This window comes from Triplophysa dalaica, chromosome 19 (assembly GCF_015846415.1).
Source record: "Triplophysa dalaica isolate WHDGS20190420 chromosome 19, ASM1584641v1, whole genome shotgun sequence".
NCBI lineage: Eukaryota > Metazoa > Chordata > Actinopteri > Cypriniformes > Nemacheilidae > Triplophysa > Triplophysa dalaica.
This window is the reverse complement of record NC_079560.1, coordinates 10,279,184-10,298,708: the sequence shown is the minus strand read 5'-3', so window position 1 is coordinate 10,298,708 and position 19,525 is coordinate 10,279,184. Positions and strand designations below refer to the sequence as shown.

At 39.3% G+C, this 19,525-nt stretch overlaps 3 protein-coding genes and 1 non-coding gene across 5 annotated transcripts; 1 reads left to right on the top strand and 3 right to left on the bottom strand.

Moving 5' to 3' along the window:
* Window positions 1-23: 23 nt before the first annotated feature.
* Window positions 24-2,207, bottom strand: rpl23a (ribosomal protein L23a). The gene is made up of 5 exons (XM_056732064.1): window positions 2,083-2,207; window positions 989-1,169; window positions 550-726; window positions 293-362; window positions 24-84 (listed from the first exon to the last, which is right to left on the bottom strand). Exons 1-5 carry the CDS (start codon window positions 2,201-2,203, stop codon window positions 70-72), a joined length of 564 nt encoding a protein of 187 aa, XP_056588042.1. The 5' UTR covers window positions 2,204-2,207; the 3' UTR covers window positions 24-69.
* Window positions 811-881, bottom strand: LOC130408551 (small nucleolar RNA Z17). The gene has a single exon (XR_008904766.1). It is a non-coding gene; the product is annotated as a small nucleolar RNA Z17 (small nucleolar RNA).
* A 52-nt stretch (window positions 2,208-2,259) lies between the features above and the next one.
* Window positions 2,260-5,315, top strand: rab34b (RAB34, member RAS oncogene family b). Of its 2 annotated transcripts, none has more exons than XM_056731417.1 (11): window positions 2,260-2,448; window positions 2,596-2,738; window positions 2,854-2,936; window positions 3,051-3,116; window positions 3,211-3,312; window positions 3,398-3,462; window positions 3,551-3,602; window positions 3,709-3,790; window positions 3,996-4,086; window positions 4,473-4,580; window positions 4,670-5,315. In XM_056731417.1, exons 2-11 carry the CDS (start codon window positions 2,682-2,684, stop codon window positions 4,735-4,737), a joined length of 774 nt encoding a protein of 257 aa, XP_056587395.1. In that variant the 5' UTR covers window positions 2,260-2,448; window positions 2,596-2,681; the 3' UTR covers window positions 4,738-5,315. The 2 variants fall into 2 exon arrangements, with proteins under 2 accessions (XP_056587395.1, XP_056587394.1); XM_056731416.1 differs by having other exon boundaries at window positions 2,593-2,738.
* A 1,205-nt stretch (window positions 5,316-6,520) lies between these two features.
* On the bottom strand, window positions 6,521-19,368 carry supt6h (SPT6 homolog, histone chaperone and transcription elongation factor). Its single transcript, XM_056730569.1, has 37 exons — window positions 19,250-19,368; window positions 18,376-18,486; window positions 18,117-18,284; window positions 17,908-17,981; window positions 17,626-17,806; window positions 17,458-17,539; window positions 17,076-17,331; window positions 16,862-16,963; window positions 16,666-16,779; window positions 16,485-16,574; window positions 16,247-16,389; window positions 15,973-16,121; window positions 15,785-15,895; window positions 15,447-15,576; window positions 15,155-15,305; window positions 14,657-14,811; window positions 14,372-14,564; window positions 14,151-14,290; window positions 13,459-13,576; window positions 13,272-13,348; window positions 13,027-13,162; window positions 12,800-12,937; window positions 12,489-12,656; window positions 12,252-12,379; window positions 11,947-12,154; window positions 11,700-11,847; window positions 10,723-10,865; window positions 10,501-10,641; window positions 10,191-10,386; window positions 9,877-10,115; window positions 9,472-9,585; window positions 9,180-9,304; window positions 8,408-8,520; window positions 8,249-8,323; window positions 7,945-8,156; window positions 7,516-7,706; window positions 6,521-7,350 (listed from the first exon to the last, which is right to left on the bottom strand). Exons 2-37 carry the CDS (start codon window positions 18,473-18,475, stop codon window positions 7,161-7,163), a joined length of 5,199 nt encoding a protein of 1,732 aa, XP_056586547.1. The 5' UTR covers window positions 18,476-18,486; window positions 19,250-19,368; the 3' UTR covers window positions 6,521-7,160.
* Between the last annotated feature and the right edge of the window lie 157 nt (window positions 19,369-19,525).

Genomic DNA, 19,525 nt, shown 5'->3' with positions numbered 1-19,525 from the left:
AAAAAGCCACAAGAACAAAAGAAGGTTTTTACAAACATTTATTCTTCTGTACATCTGACCAAGAACATTTTAGATGATGCCGATCTGTAAAAACAAAGAAATCATAATCAGTACTTGTCAAACATATTCTACAGTAATAAAAGCAAAGCATCAGCGGTTCCTTTGAATGCATCAGAATCATTCAGAAAGAAAATAGTTTACATTTTTCCCACAGGTTTACTAAATAAAAAGCAATTGAGGAATTCGACAGCACAGGTTTGGAAACTCTAAAATGTTTGCATTAACAATTTACCTTGTTTGCAACATCCAAAGCATCATAATCGGGTGCAAGACGAACGTATGCCTTCTTTTCACCATCAGGCCTGAAGAAAGCAATAATGTATTAAGAACTAACAACATACATCACAGAAATAAACAGGAGTCTTTTTCTTCCTTGTGTATCAGGGGTTCCTTTGAGTGCATCATGTCTCAGAGTGATGATTAAATTAACATCACTACACAGGAATGACTTCACAGCAAAACATTTTAAACTAGAGAATGTTTAACTACCTGATCAGTGTGTTGACCTTAGCCACATCAATGTCATAGAGTTTCTTGACAGCGTGTTTAATCTGATGCTTGTTGGCTTTGACATCAACAATGAAAACCAGAGTGTTGTTGTCCTCGATCTTCTTCATGGCCGACTCTGTGGTCAGGGGGAACTTGATGATGGCATAATGGTCCAGCCTGGCAGGATGCAAGTGATATAAATTTTAACCTCATGAAGTTGTGAAAGCTCTAGTGTACACTAAAATCAAACTATTTTAAGGGGATGCATCAGTGTTTAAAAGTTGTAATCATATAGATCATGCTTTGATCGCGATATTGGCATCATTTGCATCCTAGGAGTTCAATGTACGATTTTAAGACAAACCGGCATTTAACGCCATATACATATATTCCGCATATTCTAAGAATCATCTATTCCAGAGCTGTATGTGAATCTTACTTGTTTCTGCGTGGAGCACTCTTCCTAGGATATTTGGGCTGCCTCCTCAGACGCAGAGTCTTGGGCCGGCGGAAGGTTGGGGAGGTCCTGACCTTCTTCTTTTTAAGGCTGTGGACACCTTTGAGCACAGCTTTCTTAGCCTTCAGGGCTTTAGACTTGGCTTCAGTCTTAGCCGGTACAGCTGTACAAAAGATCAAAACTTACATTACTGTCCGAATGAATGTTTTCTGCAGAACACAATATGATACAAAGGAACGCTGATAACCAATCAACAATGGACCCCAATGATTTCCATTATGTGGCAACAATCCCGGAGACATTTCACAATATACAGGTTTTGAACGACATGTGGGTGAATAAATAACAGAATCTTTATGTTGGGGTGAACTATCCCTAAACTTGACTGTTCTGCACAATGTGCATAGAAATAATATTGACTATGTGTCATTTAATTTTCTGTGAACATGAGGAGAACTGTTGATATTTACTGATATAAGCCGTTAAGTATTTTTGGCTGACTACTGGTTATTACTAAATACATTTAACTTTACACATCAATGGATATTTACAGTCGGGTACAGCTACAAAGTCAGGCTCTAACACAAATTCGCTTTATTCCTCTCAAAACAGTATCGTTTGTAAAGCTAGAAACGAGGGTCCTGCGAAACTCTTAAGTGACTGGCTATTATTTAAAAAAAAGACATCACTAGCCACGTGCGTGTACGTTACATGCTAACGATGACAAGTTAAGGATGCGTCTCTCAATATCTCTCTATAATCTCTCCGAAAAACAAAATTTATCCAACAATTAACATTCGTTTGATTAAACACGTGGCATGTTAAATATAATAATAAATAAGGCGTGTTAATACAGCTCAGCAGTATTAGCTAGCTAACTTAGCGGCGGTTCTGACTGAGGACGTTTCACTCGGCGCCTGCACATGCATTAAAACTCACGTTATATTACTTCCTAGCGCTGCTAAAATAATCCACATAAAACATTACTATCTCATCTACTTTAAAAGTACAACGGTAACGGTATATAATAACAATAACCATCATTTTACACCGTAAAACCTATTAACTTAACGCACCTTCCTTCTTCGCCTTCGGTGCCATTTTGGAAAAGAAAGAACGAGTGGGGTTTCCTTCAGTATATCGCAGGGGTTCACACAAGCAGATATCGCGAGAACTCTGCAAGGCACTCTGGGCCATGTAGTTTAACCGTGCACTGTAAATACACAACACAACCACTGGAGGACTGGGCGGCTGAAGGCACGCAGAGTGGAAAGGGTCGTTTCTTATTATACGATCTTTTGATGTTGATTACAAGTTTCAAGTTTTGCTGAAAGACGAAAGCTGAAGAACCTGCGAATGGATATTTGCTTTACCGTATGTGTCGACTAGCTGACGCACAATTATTAAGTTTGTAATGTAAAAGCTCAATCTTGTATTTAAAGGTAAGATATTTCATATTTTAATTTAGTTTATTTATCAGCTGTTGTATTGGCATGCCAGACGTTTTTAAACTGGTCTTTTGTGTTTTTACGATTTTATTTTATGTTATTTTATCAGAAATAAGTATTTGTGTTTTTTAATTTCAGTAGCCTAGTCATCGTACAGAATGATTGAATGGATTGAGAATGACAGGGAGCGTGTGTTAGTGTTGGTGTGGTCCCGTTAAAGCTCTCACATGATGAGCTCATTACCTCCTGTGAAGGAAGATCGTATCATCTGTGAACTCCCTCTGGTATAATGCTCCCCTTTTCACATTATCACTAAATGCATTTTATTATTAGATATTTTATTATTATTATAAATTATTTTAATACATTATTTTGAATCACTGACTTTCATTTCACCAGTACTTCACAAGAGATGCTGCAGTGCACACTAAAGATTCCTTCAACATTACTGTTAGAGAGGCAAGTCAGGAACAAAAAACAGGGTAAAATTATTTCTCTCTCTTACATCCACCACTGCTGACAACACTTGTAAATAACTTTTGATGATATGGTCTAAACAAGAAATCTTTTACATTTCTTTTATTCTGTATCTTCAGATCAAATGTTGCCAAAGTCATAGTTGTGGGTGATGTGGCGGTTGGAAAAACCTGTTTAATTAACAGGTAAAAGTTTAAGATGTTTACAAGTCTGAAATAAAATTGAAAAAACAAACTTACATAACTTGGTAATGATTGTGGATGTAATTGTGGCCTCAAGATTCTGTAAAGACACATTTGACAGGACCTACAAGGCAACTATTGGAGTGGATTTTGAGATGGAGAGGTTTGAGGTTCTTGGAGTTCCCTTTAATTTGCAATTGTGAGTCGTTTTGTGTTCTTTTGGTTTAAATCCATATAGAATTCGTATGGATTTAGTGTTTGATAGAGTATTTTTCTTACTGCAGGTGGGACACGGCAGGGCAGGAAAGATTTAGATGCATTGCATCCACATACTACAGAGGAGCTCAAGGTATATTATACTTACTATATGACAAGACTATATTATTATTATGTGTTTGATGTGTATTATGTAAAATCAATTTATCTGTTGTTTTTAGCAATCATCGTTGTGTTTGATCTAAGTAATTACGGCTCTTTGGATAATGCAAGGTAATACCAACAATGCTGTAGGTTCGATTTTATGATAAATCTGTGCTGATAGCTTGTGATGAATTGCGCCTTCTTACTTGCCTGTTTCTGTCCGGTTATTGTTTAGAGAGTGGCTTGAAGATGCCATGAAGGATAATGATCCTTCTAGTGTTCTTCTCTTTCTTGTTGGAACGAAGAAGGATCTTTGTGTGAGTTGCTATTAGATCTGTTGTAAAGTTGTATAATATAATTATGTAAAATCTCAATGTCTTGGACAAATGCAGAATGGCTCATTGCTTGTGCGTACAAGGATCATCCTTTAGTATCTCAAATGTATATTACTACACCAAACCCTTTAAGGTTTTTCCTTTGACAAAGAATGAACGGGATTGTTTTGTTGTTACTATCCATAAGCACCCAGATCAATTGGCCCAAATGGAGCAAGAGGCCATCAGGCTCTCAGAAGAGATCAGAGCGGAGTATTGGGCTGTGTCTGCCCTCTCAGGTAAGGTAACAAGTCTGCTTTACTGACCGGTAACAGCTGGATTTTAAATGCCATCACACTAGTTTGTATGTCAGAGCAGAAACCACAAATGCTTAAGGTGTCAAAAACATCAAAAGCAGTTCTGAAACTGACAATACCCTAAGGAAAAATAAAGACATTCTTTACATAAATTACATTAATAACTAATTAAGACACATGTTACCGAGACATTTTTCTTTGTATTCATCTTGTTGAAGCTGATAGGACTTTACCATGCCCTATTGTTGAGATTGGGATTGTTTTTGTAGCCACCACCATAGTATTTAATACAAGCCAAGGTTTTAAACTCAACTCAACTAAAATAAAGTATGGTATAAGTAAAGTAATACTATTGTTGTGCTGCTCAGGGGAAAGTGTCAGAGACTTCTTTCTACGGGTTGCATCACTTACATTTGAGGCCAATGTTTTATCTGATTTGGAAAGGAACAATTCTAGACAAGCTCGGGATATTATCAGTAAGTAAACAACTTCTGTTTTATAACACAAATAGTTATTAAAGATACTTGACCAGATATGTACCCTATATCTCCTTGTCATTTTACAGAAATCTCAAATAATTGTGATGAAGACTTAAAAACTTTAAAGAAGAGGCATTCTAACTGCTGCCGTTAACTGAAATGTCCCCTGATGTTGTACTATCCTAACACACATCTTTGAATGGAAGACCAAATACACACGCAAACAGAAATATTTATGAGAGACTGTTATACAACAGTGGCCAGTTATATAGAGGGACTTTAAAAGGAGTCCATTCATCCATGACAGATAAAATCTTAGTATTGTATGTAAAGATTTATCAATGAATGAGAAAAGCACCCTGTTAAAAATGGACGGGCATATGTTTTACATATTTCTTAACTATGAAGGCATGATTTTCTGAATTTACATGCTAGAGATTTTGTTTTTGTGAACAGCAGGGTTGACGTCTTAATTCCAATAATTATTATTGCATTAAATCCAGTGAGACTCTTATAAATGGTGCTCTTGTCTTTATTGCATCATGAGTTTCTCTGGCTTATGCTAGCACACATGACCAGAGGGTCTGTTTCCATCTACAAGAACACGAGATTCCCACTGTGAGATAAATGGAAGTGTTGTTAAATGTAAAGGGAAGCAGTGAATCAGGCTGCTGATTTTCGCAGTACTGTTCTTGAACAAGCAACCTTACATGTTTACGCCACCATGTTCTGTTATGAAATGTGTCCTTCAATTCTGTTCCATGGCTAAACAAATACAATTGATTATTTTTGATAAAGTTGTCAAAGTGTTCATTTAAAAAGCATGGAAGATGCTGTGGAATATGATCATGTTACACAAGTAAAGAACATCTTTTAGTCCTTATTCACTAATATCTTTGAATTATGTGGTTATCCATGTGAATGTCACATGGAAAACCGTATAATGGAGCCTTTTAACCATATCTCATAACAGTGGTTCTCAAACTTTTCGTTGTAAGGCACCCTTTGTTTAGGGTGCATCCAAATACATAAGATCTTAAACTTAAAATTTCCATTAAACCAAAAACTTGGTTGGTGGCCTTATTTGTCTGGTGTTTGATTGCACAAAATGTATGTTACATTTCCATAAAAATTCACAAAATTGTGCCCCCCGTTTGAGAATCACTGTCTTATAAGTCACAATCGTCTCAAATAAACTAATCTTTTATTTACGAACTGAAAATAGCAATGCCTTTTCAAACAAATAAAACCACTTGAATCATTTTTTTTTTCCTTCATTTTAATAACTTTATCAAAGTAGAGAAATGAAATGGAGTTCAGCACTGAAATACAATGATCAGATGTATATGATACCTTAAGCTCATCAGCCTCTGTGTTAAAGGAACACATGTTTAGGTCAGAAAGTCTTTCGAAAACTCAACACCACTATATGCAAGATTCACTAACTGGTGAAAAAAATCTGGAGCACTAAGGTCTTTTCACCATTTCCATTAATAATGTATCAATGTTTGTCATAGTGTGTGAAAATAGTCACAGTATTAGAAGTCTGGTAAGTTTTCTTTATGCTTAAATGTAACATTTTTTTCTTAAGTGATAGATGGGATTGTACATGATGAAAGGAAAACGTCCTGCAAAACACTGTTATAAACAGCATTTTGTACACCTCTGCACGAGTCTGTGGCAGATACATTTCAACATGCACCATGAACAATCTCTTATAAAAAAAAGTTTGTTAAATATTTCAATACATCATTGCCCATAGTTCAGTTTACTTGTAAAAGCACATAGAGAAGTAATGTTCGATATTTAACCTTGAAATCCAAGAACTTGTGTTTGTCAGATGAATGCACTTTTAAACATTATATACTCAATAAATGGCCTTGGTAAACCCTAAAAACATTGCTTGAAACAAATAATTCAAAATCCAAACACATTCGTCAGTTAAAATTTTCAAGCACAATTTTAACAAGTCTTCAAACTTGTACCAACAAGGGCTGCAAGGTACACTATAAAACATGGTTCTAACAATCTGATAGTCACATACTTTCTTATTTGTGCAGATTAATAAAATGCTTCAAGGTGTTGCATAACAGTTTAACAGAACACAAGATTTAGAAACATTCCAGTGTTACGGTTTATACTGAAACAGGGTTTATTTAAGTGTTTAAGCCAGATACAAAAGAAAAGTTGTTTGGCAAAGCCTGTGTGGCTCTGAACTAATGATCTCATGGTGAATTGAACACCAGACACAATCATGCAACTTCTCATGCGTTAAGCCTTTCCTCTTAAATGTCTGAGTTAAAAAACTGAAACGAAAAAAGGAGGTGTGTCATGCACACACTTTTAAAAGTAAAGAAAACCCCCGTGACAAACTTTTATTATAGGTCCATTTCCAAAATCTGTTTGTCGTCACTACATTTCAAGTGTTTGTCTTTGTATCAGTAGCTCTGAATGACTGCCGTTCTGGAAAAGAAATACTTCTAGCAGCGAGAGTGAGTGATGCGGACAGTGAAAGATGGAGGGTGATGTGGATGGATTGGTTTTGTACGAGATGCCTGGGCACCTCTGTCCCCACTCCTATCGGTCCATCTCGTCCAAGAGGGGCGTGGCGTCTCCGGCGATGGACATGGGCGTGCTCTCGATCATGGGGCTGGGTGAAGGGCGGGGCGTCATGCGGGGCGTCTTTTGCTTCCGCCGCTCGGCTTCTTTCTCCTGCAGCCACTGTTCGGCCATCTTGCCCCAATCCACAGCTGTGTGGGAACTCGACCTGCAGGAATACAAATAGATCACGGTAAAAAAAAAATATATGATTCCAAATGAAAAAAAAATTCAATTATTTACATTGATGTTCATCATAAGTGTTTATTGAGTATATTAATCCTTTAGAGTTATAAGAGTAGACAATGAAAAAAAGTCATATTTCTCCACTCACTTGGGCGTCCGGACTCTAGATGAAGATGATGAAGGAGTTGAGGAAGAATGTGGATGGTGTCCATGTGAGGACTGTGGGGTGCTGCTGGGATACTGGGGCGTGGCCATAGCCTGCTGTTGGCCAGGTGTAGTATAAGAGTAGCTGGGTGTCATCAAGGGCGTGGCTATGGGTTGCTGAGGTGTTGCAAACACCTGATGATCATGTGAAAAGTATTAAATATAAACATACAAAATATTTACATGCACAAAGAATATTTTTACACACTCAATAGATTCTATTCAAATGTTATCATTTTTCATTGTAGTGCTTTTGCTCCAGCCAGTATTAACTTTGTTAAAACTGCGACCACAAAGCCGTGTGTACTCTCATCTGCTCAAGAGATTTTATTGTACAAGATGTTGACTGAACAAACAGGTGTAGGTGTCGTACGTGATAAGCGCTGCTGCTGCCGCCGCCTCCGCCTCCTCCTCCTCCTCCTCCTCCTCCTCCCCCGCTGCTGCCTCCGCTGTAACCGTACTGACTGGAGGCCCACTGGGCCGGTGTTGTGTTGGGGTTCTGGCCCTGACCCGTCACCGCTGCGATTGCGTTGAACATCTGTGACGTCATGTTTCGTGGGAGAGCATTAACCGCTCTGGTCAGGTCTGGAAGGTGGATAAGAAATGTAAGTGTGATTTAATAATAAGATTAATTTAAGAAGGTTCAGATATGACTCTAGTATAAAGAAGAGACTAACCTGCAATGTTAATGTTGGCAGGTGTGGCATTCACTGATGCAGGAGTTCGAGTTCTGCTGCTGGTGGGTGTTACGCCTTTCAGAGAAAAAGATAACATTATAAAAAGAACAATGATAGAACAGAGGCAATGCAAGCAGTACACAGTAGAGAACTACTTACCCGGCACAGGTTCCTGATAGTGGTCTTTAAACCAGCGGAAGAGACCGTTGACTGTAGAGAACATCTGGGAGCGATACCTAAAGCCGTCCGGTGTGATGGTTACATATTCTATCCTATAAACAGAAAGACCAAAGACAAACCTTACTATTACATGAAGAATGTGTGTGGATAATGTATGTTTTCTTACTTTTTGTGTGTAATCCAAAAGCTTTTGTAACCGTGCAATCGACATATTAAAGCCACGGAAATAATTAAGAGACGATTACAAATTATCATTTAAGCAGCATTTCTAAATGTATTTAGGCCATTCCAGTCCAGTGTCTGTTGAATTGCAACAAAACCAAATCTCAGGAGTGACAAAGTCATCCAACAGCAATGTGAAAGACAGACAGCCGGACAAGAAAACTGTGATAAAATGTAGGTTATCGCATAAAATTGTAATTTCTAATATTGTACAAATATTACTTAAAATCTTTACTGCTAAAAATGTGAACGTGAACTCGTTTTCTGTGCAGTATTTGAGGTTTGAAAAAACACAGAGCATGTTTAGTTATTTTGACTTCCTTTACCAGTTTTCATTTTCTGCAAATAAAAACAATATTTATATTTGGGGAAAATATTGCTCGTAGTTCACAGAATCAAACAAAAAAAGATAATTTTCGTGCTGAAACACATACCTAAAAAGAGAACATTTAGAAAAACGTAACAATTATTTTGAAATGGTCTCTTAATTTGTTCCGCATCTGTTTGTTTAGGAAACAGTGAGGGTTACCTTGGCTTGCCTCTAGGCTGGTAACCCAGCAGAAATTTGCCTGGCAGATCTCTACAAGCTGAAACATAGTAGGGGATGAATGTTGGCTTCTCTTTCTTGCTCCTTATAAGGAGCTCCTCCATTTTCTGCAGAAGTGCAAGAAAACATATCCATGTATATATTCTTCTCACAGACAAATGCAACAGCCATAAAAACTGTACATCTATCTCTTCACATCCATACAAGCTATTTTACAAAGGCCTATAACATGAAATAGAAAGAAAGGGAAGAGAAATTGCTTATTGTAACAAACCTTTCTTTCACCTCCATTACACTCTAGGAAGTACTTGTGACCGAGCAGATCTCGTGCAAACGCAGCCATGGGCTGAACATATCTGGCTGTGATTTCATCTAGATCTTCAAATTCCTGCAGACAGCCACAACTACAGTCAAATTCAATGTATTCCACAGTGTTTCTCCACACAATGGGCTCCAAAAGTCTAAAGACTACTTCCATATTCTGGGATTCAATATCACCCCTAACTCTGGATTTTGAGAATAAATAAAAATGTAAACATTACATTATGTATTATGTATTTTGCATGTACACTTAATATAATAAATATTATATTAGATGAAACAATACAGAAGTGTTTTACACTAGTGGTCTCAGATGTTTGGAGACTGTAAGCGAGATGTAGCGGATGCACCAGCTCACCTCATTGTTGATCCAGAGCGTATGTCCAAGACTAAAGGCGTTCTCTTTTCCTTCCTCGCGCACGTCCACATGCTGATAGATCCCATCAGCCACCTTCCATGTGACTGTCAGGTGGTTCTCTCCTTTACTGCTGGGTCGAATCACCACGTCACCCTGGTCCATGGACTCCATCATCTTCTCTGCTTGTTTGAAGTTGATGTTGTGGAACGACGGGTGGGCAATCACGCGTTTGATGTAAGCTGTGGAAAGAGTTTTAGATTAAAAGTCATTCTTTAAACTGTTGTGCAGAATAGATGAGAGTTCCAGCTACTGACTGGTTCTCAGTTGTTTCTTCTTGAGTTCTTCCTCTTGTTTAACATCATCTGTCTCGGCATCAAAGTCATAGTAGGTGTCTTTAGGAAGCTTCCACTCGTTGTTCTTGTCACCCAGGTCAGATGTCCTGCAAGTGAGGTCCACGTTGAACTTCTCGATGTCAATCTTCATGATACGGCAGTGCACAGTCATGCCAACCTAACGGAGAAGAACCATGTATTAGTCAACAAACGTTGAGCTGGATACAGCTAGCAGATGAGTTAACGGTCCAAGACACTGCTTGTATGGTCAAGAGAGAAAATAAAATAGTACCTTGACCCGCTCTTCAGGATGCTTGACTACCTTGTCGCTGAGAAACTTCGTTGGAATGAAGCCCATGACAGCGTTGTCTAACCTTGTTCTAACCCCAATGGCTTGACCAGGGCACGAGCCGCTGTCAAAGTGATTCCAAACCTGAATAAAAAAAAAAAAAGTTAAACGCTGAACTTCGGATGGTTAGCATTTAGCATTGAAAAGTACAAGTTAGAATCCCACCTCACTGAGCTCAGGAAAGTTGTCCTGCTGGCAGAAAGGACACTGCCATAGTCCCGTCTCATCATTACGAATAGCCTGGTCGTAACTCTCACCTTGCGGACGTCTATGAGCGATGCCGGTCACAACACAGGTGATCAGTTTACCTATACGTGCGCATAGATTTAAAGTGTTAATGAAAATTAAAAGGAACACCACACAGAACCACAGGACACTTAACATTTACAACATCTTAAAGTGGTACTTCAGGAATGAATCAAAATTCCCCATGTTTACTCACCCTCAAGGGATCTTAAGTGATATGACTTTCTTCTTGGAGAAAAATGCAGTCGAAGATATAATACTACCTAACCTTTTACTTCCCAGCTGTAGAATAGGAGTGAATGCGGGGCAATTTTTTGAAGCTCCAAAAAGAACGGCTCCCCAAGAGTCATTTAGCGGGAAAACAAGGCTCTCGTTCGCCAGCAGCTGAGGGATCCCGGATGATAGACATTAAAATAAACAGCGTTGTCAGGAGGGATATTTCCCGTAAACGCATGGATTCGCTTCAGAAGATCTTTGTTAAGACCACAGAGCCGTGTCGAGCCTTTCTTTGATCGAAGATTGCACTTCTTGGAGCTTCAAAAAAATGCCCCCCCATCACAGGATACGTCGGATACTAAGACTAGCTTTCCTGTAGCTCAGTGGTAAGAGCATTGCGTTAACAGCGCAAGGTTGTGGGTTCGATCCCAGGGGATTGCAAATACCCATGTAAAATGTATAGGATAAAGCAATGCAAGTAACTTTGGATAAAGGCGTCTGCCAAATGTCTAAATGTAAAATGACTGCAATATTCTTCAAGAAGTAAGATATATTCACTTAAGATGCCTTAAGGTTGAGTAAAACATGTAGAAATTTTGATTCATGCCTGAAGTACCACTTTAACACTTGATTCCATATGATTCCAGATTATGCGATGCAGGAGTTCAGGTCATATTTACCGATATAGAAGCTCTCGGGGGTCTCTTTAGTGAGCAAGTTGAACACCTCCTCAGTGTTGGGGGGTCTGTATGGTGCTCGTAAATCTTTATATCTACAGCTGAGCTCTGCACGGATGTCATACAGGGTGATTCCCTTATTACCATAACCCTGAAAGAAAGCGATTTCCATTCGAATATATATATTTTTATAAGAGTTTAATGATAAACCTTATAATGCTATAATCATTGTACAGTGCTTCTCTCTCACCTGTCTCTCGAGTTCCTCAGCAAAGGCATCCAGATCCAAATCTTTCAGCCTCTCTGGGTTCTCCAGAATCTCCTCCAGAGCTCCAGCCGGGTTGGCATCCTCTGCAGACTCATCGTACTCCAGAGCATCCACTGCCATTTTCCGTGCCCACTCGTACGTTTCTGGATGCACTCGAGAACCATCCAGAACTTCGATGTAGGAGTCAGTGCTGCAGAGCGACACTGAACATGAAACACTTTCTGGCCGCACATATCAAACACCTTGCTAAGCTGGTTAGCTTATCAACATTCCATTTAGCGTTTTACCTGTCTCCAAGAGAAGCCGTATCAATCTTGATGAAGCCGGCACAGTTAATGAAGACTTTGGGTCCCATATGGCACATGGTGACCAACTGAGTCCGGTTCTCTAATCTAGTGTTGTTCTGTTTTAGAATCTGAGAAACAGATGGTAAATTAAATGGTAGAAAACACTATTTCAACATCTAGTTCGTCAAGCATTACAATCATTTTGCATAAATACAAACTAGCTGGAGAATAGCTTACCTTGAGCAGGTGTGAGCCTTTTCTTGATCCAAGACCACAGATGAACTGTACCAGACTCTGGGTGTAGGGGTGGGCAATGGCTCGGTTCACATCCACACCAACTTCGTTCACTCGGTTTATAAACTCGCAATAGAGAGCCCCCAGCAGCTCTTCTTTCACCACATGTTCCTGAAAACATTTCAATACATGAAGATGGACGATTATTACTCCGAGGCCACAATACAGAGTGGGCAGTCATCACTCTAATTTACTTTGTATGTGCAATCAAATGTAAATGGTAAAGAAAGTTCATGAAATCTATGAGTTTTAACCTGTAGGGGATGTAGCTTCAAACATAGGATGTCATCATCGGTGCTGCAAACTTGGGCAAACTCCACCAGTGGGTCCTGTATCTTACGGCCTACAGACACAGCCTGGCGAAGCAGCGGAGGGTAGTCTCGGAAGTCCGCCTAGGAGAGGAGAACATCAAGAAAGGTTCGGAAACAGTCTCAACAATAATTTATGGGTATAAGTGAATTTGATGTCTCATAGCTCTGACCTCAGATCTCTTGCTGTTCATATAGAGAACAGCCAGCTCATTGTCCACCAGCTCTACTGCCACTGCTGGCAAGGAAGAGTCCTGCTCCAGCTCACTGATGGTACGCTTGATGTCTTCCATCACCATCTGAGCATCACTACACACATTCAGATACAAGATCAGGATCCATGAAAACTAAAAGCTTGCATTTGATATTTAAAAAGTGACGAGTATCTTATCTCAACACATAAGAAAAAACAACAAACCGATTTTCCCCAGCAACAGCAACGACATGTGGCTTCTTGCTAAGGAGGAACTTCTTGAGGTTTTCAATGTCTTGAAGCTGCGGAAGCAACAATGAAAACATTTAAAAAGCTACAATATAAAAAAAAAAACAGTCAACTGCTGGATTATTATGAGATTTGGGGGTTATAGTGTTTTCTTTTTTCTCACTTTCTTTTCTCTTTCATCCTCTCTCCAAGCATTTCTTCTCTTTAAGAAATAAGGAAGCCTGAGGAAATCTACGACCTCTCCTTCACCGTTGATGAGGGAACAGAATACTGGTGTGTCTCTATAGAAACATAAGCAAACCCAGTCAAATATCATGCAAAATTATACTGAAACTCCTAGAACTGAATACTAAATCGAACAACATTTGTGTTGAAAGTAATGCATTAACTTTTGAAGACTATGGTGCAACTTTGTTTCCAAATCTGTATAAATGTCTTTGTTCTCATGAAAACTGAGAACTATATTTGGAAGAATGTTTACAATGAAAGATTTGGCCCCCCGTTGACTAGCATAGTAATGAAAAATACAATGGTAGACAAAAGTGCCCCAGAACTGTTTGCTGTCCTACATTCTTCAAAATGTCTTCTATTGTGTTCAACAGATCAAAAAAAGAGATAAATTCATATTTACTACAATAGGAGTCAATACCTTCCTACAATGGCAAGATCTGTCTGTTTACAGGCATTCTTGCAAATATCTTTCTCTGTGTTCATCAGAACAAAGAAATGTATACTCAACTAGGAACAACTTAAATGTGAGTAAATGATGACATGCATTTCATTTTTGGGCCAAGTATCCTTTTAATAGACAATAAAAATGTAGTATTTCTGTCAGTAATAATCACAAACACATACCGGCCAGAAGCAAAAGCCACCCCCAGCACACGGATGCCCTTTCCCTGTGACTCGTCCATTAAATCATCATCCTCCTCCACCTGTTGATCAGGCCGGTATGGGGCCACCTTCAGCCAGTTATACAGTTTCTTGCAGCATGACTGTAGCACAGATACAAGAGAAACGTCAGTTTGCTCTAGACCACGTTTTCTAGAAAAATGTGTGGTAAAATCATTCATTACCTTAACAATATTCTCCTTTGCCTCAGCGATGAGTTTGTTCTTCAGCTCTTTGGCCATCTGAGGATACAGGAACTGTTGCAGGGCGCGCTCAATGGCCAGCGTTCTCTGCTTATTCCACTCCTGCACTTGATGACTGAACTCATCTCGGTAGTAGAACTGCTTGATCTCATCGAAGTAAGTCTGATCTCCAAAACTGCAGCGAAGAAAAACAGAGAATCCTTCATAACTACTGTGTGCATGAGGTTTTAACCCAAAGCTGGTGTTTTAGATGTTTTGAGGACATACCCTTTGACTCCCACAAGGTCAATGCAGATGTCTATGGTGAGCAGGCCTTCCTCCTCAACCATGCACATCTTTAAGAACTGATCTCCGCTGAGCTCTTTCACAGGCTTGTTCTTCAGGTACTTGAAGGAATAGGCATAGTGTGCTTCATCTACGTCCTGGAAGATGTGACAGGCATTAGCTGATGTGCAGCAAACAGTTATTTCTACATCACTTTACCACAGCTGTGCTATAGAATGCCAACCACAAGCATTCCATTTCATGACTGTTCTAGCTAAAGCTCTAACACGACCAAATTCACAATTTATAAGCTAATTTAGCTGGGGTGGGTAGTTGCTATTTTGCGTATACCCTTTGCTTGTTGAGTATGGTTAAGCAACAAAACAGAATATAAACATAAAACAGTTTACAACCAAATAATAGATACAGAATACAGAAAATGCTTACGAAATACACAGCAAATGGTCTCAATATAATTTGTAGCAAACTGCAAGAACCAACCTTCTTGCCCTTCTTAGTTGGCTTCATGTTAATCTTGGCTCTCTCCTGGAAGGTTTGTCTGAGCACGTGCCTGACCAAAGGTTCACGGGCAATCTGCATGGCTACCATGTAACGGGCTCCTTCCAGAACAGCCTCAGGAGTGCTAAACTGGCTAAGAAAGCATAAAGTGGCTGTGTTTTACACAATTTTAATGCATACAACTTGATGACCAAACATGGCTGTTTTGAGTAGTTATTGCAACACTTATAGCTCAGCACATAGAAGACGATTTCAGTTTATAATATTTAGTTACCTGCACACATAGTCCTTGGCCAGCTCCAGAGGCTCTGCAGGGAACTGCTCCGTTTCGTGCCTCTGATAACTGTCTCGCAAATTCTCTCCAAACTGCTCTGGTGACAGACCAAACTTTTTGGCAAGACCGTCTGAGAGGGAAGTTCACAAAAAGGTCAATTGTAAACAAGCCTTAATCTGTATAGATTCAAATTACAGATATTTCATTTAATTAATAATACATCACAATTTCTTTGCACTTTTGACAATTATTTTGTTCCAAAGTACTTGTATTTAAAATAAAAAACGGTTTTAAACTCAGTCAATGTAACAACAGTCATATTGGTGAGATGCACTCACCAAGGCCTGCGCTCTGGCAGATGCTGTACATATCCCTTCTAGAGGCTTGTTTTAGATCTGGCCCCTTTTGCTCCTCCTCCTCTTCCTCCTCTTCAACCTCCACCTCCTCACCTAGTACAACAAGAAACTTTTAATCCAATGGACGGATGGACAGTGTAAGTTACTATTAAATGAAAACAAGGCTGTACCATCTTCCTCCGACACTTCCTTGATCTTCTTCAGCTTCTTCTTGCTTGTTTTCACTGCATTCTGCATCTTGGGAATGTCCCGACCATAGTAGAGCAGGAAGTGGTTGTATACATCGCCCAGCTCATCAAGAGCCTGAACATCTTTGAGTCTATCAACACAGGAAGTAATAAAATGTGACTGCCAATCACACAAACACAAGTATGAATTTACAGATCTGTAGGATCAAAGCAATCCCAGAGTTATGTCCAGCAAGAGACGAGTTTATAAACGCACCTCTCCATATCACCAGTATCTAGAGGACGAGTTGAGTCAGACAAAGGTTTGTCTGGGTCAGCAGAGATCTGCTCAAACTGATAGGATTGCATGCGCTGAAAAAGACGTGTCAGATTCTGCTTCCTGGTCTTCAGCTGGGTCCACTGAGAAAACATCATGAATACGTACAAGTTAAAATGCAACAGAGAAAACCAATCTGAATGCTTTCTTAGAATATTCAGATACTACACTCCCTTACCTTCTCATCCCACTGCCACACCTTCCAAAGATCATTGATGTTTAACTCCGGTTCCACATACTCCTTCCTGTAGAATGCAATGAAGGGAACCTGTAAGGTGCATGAGTGAAGCGGTTAGTTAATACAGACATCGATCAATCAAGACATTTTTAGTACAGCCTGGTTTGTTCAATAGCATTACCTCAAAGTGCTGGTTCCTCATGAAATTCAGGGCCTCTTTGATTTTAGCAATGGTGCTGGGGCCCTTCCTGCTGAAATTAGTCGTCGTTCCACGATCCAGATAGTCTGTGCTTTCCTAGAACACAAGCCAACATCACAATTTGCATTGAACATGAACAGTAATTTTTTTTGTTATTATATGAATACTTTGGTTCTACCTGCATGGAGATGGTTGGTGTGGAAAAGGCATTCCTGTAGATCCATTCAGCTTCCTCCTCCAGCTCATCATCCTCAGCAGGTTTCACAGGAATGGCCCTCAACTGCAAGTCACAAGACACTATGAAACAATCTCATCCCATCCCTAAAGGAAAGTCAATCATAATATCAAGCACAAGTTTCTGGTAGCATTCACAAGCTAACACAAATCCAAACCTGGAATCTCTCCGGCATGTCTGTAGAGCGGATCTCATTGTCCTGATCCGTCATATGGCTGCTCTCTAGCTCACTGGGCTCATAGATCTCAAAGATGCTACGACGGCCGACTCTCCTCTTGGTCTGTTTCTTCGGCCGATCCCATGACTCATCATCCTGATCCTCCTCTTCCTCTTCAGCATTGTCATACGCCTCAGTGTCAAACTCAGCAAAGTCAAAGTCACCGCCAAATATTTCTTGAGCTTCTTGCAAGGCACTGGAAGATCATGCATACAGGTATAAATCACAGAGGCATTGATATGATTTTGAAAACGGTTATATCTCAGAAGGAAGTGAAGAGCTTAGATTCAACAAAACACCCTATACAGTTTACACCACTTACGCATCAGTGTAGCCAGAATATTTCTTTCCCTTCTTTTTTGTGATGGGCTGTCCATCATCATCCACAATGAAATCATCTATATCTGTAAAAATAAAAGCAAAACAAATTTGTCTACAGAATTCCTATAAGCATTTACTGGAGCTGAATAAGAGTAAACATCTTTTCTACCTGATTCCTCATCATCTTCCTCCTCTTCATCATCCCCTTGAGGTCGTGTGCTCACAGCCTCTCCCTCCTCCAACTCTCCATCTCCGTCTCCATCCCCAGTGAAGATCTCATCAGCGATCATGCCCTTCTCATCATCTTCCCCCTCATCATCCATGGTTTTCACACGCGAGTATTTCTTTTTCTGGACACACAAGGGAATGTCAGAAGTTCCTATCTTTTCTCTAAACGTATTTAACTTAAAAATTCTATGAACAAACTTAGATGGGAACATTGATGACTTACCCTCCTCTTGACTTTAACTCCCAGATTCTCCTCGATAAGGTCCAGATCATCATCGTCCAGATAGTCATCATAACCTGATATAATTTTTAAATAATCAATTGAAATATTATTGCAGATTTTAGAGATGATGCGTCTTGATAGTTTGTAACCGGGTTTGTCCTTACATTTATATAAAAAGATTCCACCAATAAGTTGCTTTTTAAACTTACTCCGTTTCCTGCGGCGATGACGGACCTCTTCATCAGAGTCACTTGCCTCTCGCCCACTTTGCGGTACTCTAACTACTTCCTCCTCTTCTTCCACATCACCATCATCTATAAGTCCTCTCAGGTTACCGTGTTCGTCCTGATCTTCAGTATTCTCTTCTTCTTCCTCTTCTGAAAAAAACAAAGGCATGTAATGAATTATGTAACTTAAAATACAAAGTGAATTTTTTTTTTCTTTAAAGTCTTAAGTGGAGCGTCTTACCATCATCTTCCATAAATCTTTGTGTCTTCTTGGGCTTCAGATCCTTCTCCTCAAACTCTTCCTCTGACTCCTCAGCCTCACTCTCGATGAAGTCAGACATGTTTGCAAGGTCTGCGTAAAAAAAAAAAAATGAAATGCCACTGATGTGCCTACAAAGCCCTTCCCTAATAGGAAATTGGCTATTCTTTGCAATCAAATTGCTATACACATAGATGCTACGTACATTAAATACGTTTCTACAGGAAAGCAGAAAGACTTCATGTGGTTAAAGTGTCACTGACACATTAAGATCATCCTAAAATATAATTTCAGCCTGAGACTTTCATTACAACAAATTAATAAAGATAACTGCCATTGGAAACTGATTAAGCTATACAATTACGAATCTCTTGTCCTTAGCAGCTATACTACGAATATGACCAGTAAAATGTGACACATCGCTCGCAGTAAACAAAGAAAGGACTCGATCACAACATCATAAAGATCAGGTTCGGTCACCTGAACGATCTTTTTATTGCAAATAACTAACTTACATGTTTGAGACGGCATTTGACAAACAAATATCAGCAAACGTTATTAAAACCACAACAGGATAATGAACTTGAAACATCGGACTAATTTTGCGAAATCAACTATCTTAAAAAAACACAAATATAACATCTACATTACTGTTGTGTAATGATTAACCAAAGAGTAAATAAACAAAATGTGTTGCCGCACCATCTATCCTTTAACGTTAGTCACACAGTAAAAAGATCCAGGGCCTTATGCTAACAGCTAACCTGTGAGCTAAAATAAAGCAACCAAAGGTAATGCAGGCAACTTTTTTAAACACAGCAAAGAAATTAAATATCGATCATAAAATCACACTTACGTTCCCTTGCGAGGCTGCTGGATTAAATACGTGAAAATAAACGCGGAGATGAAGAAAGAAGCGTCACTTCAACACAGCTTGCTAGTGACAACAAAAAATGGCTGAGGGATACAGCGTTGATTCTGCTTCCTGTATACACAGATTTGACTTCCGGTCCATAATAGTCCGTGGATGTGTGGACTGCGCAGATTGATTATTAAATGACACCAAAGTACCGCGAGAGCAGATTGCTTATTTTGCTTTCGAATCAGTCTCGCGGGACCAGCAACGACGCAG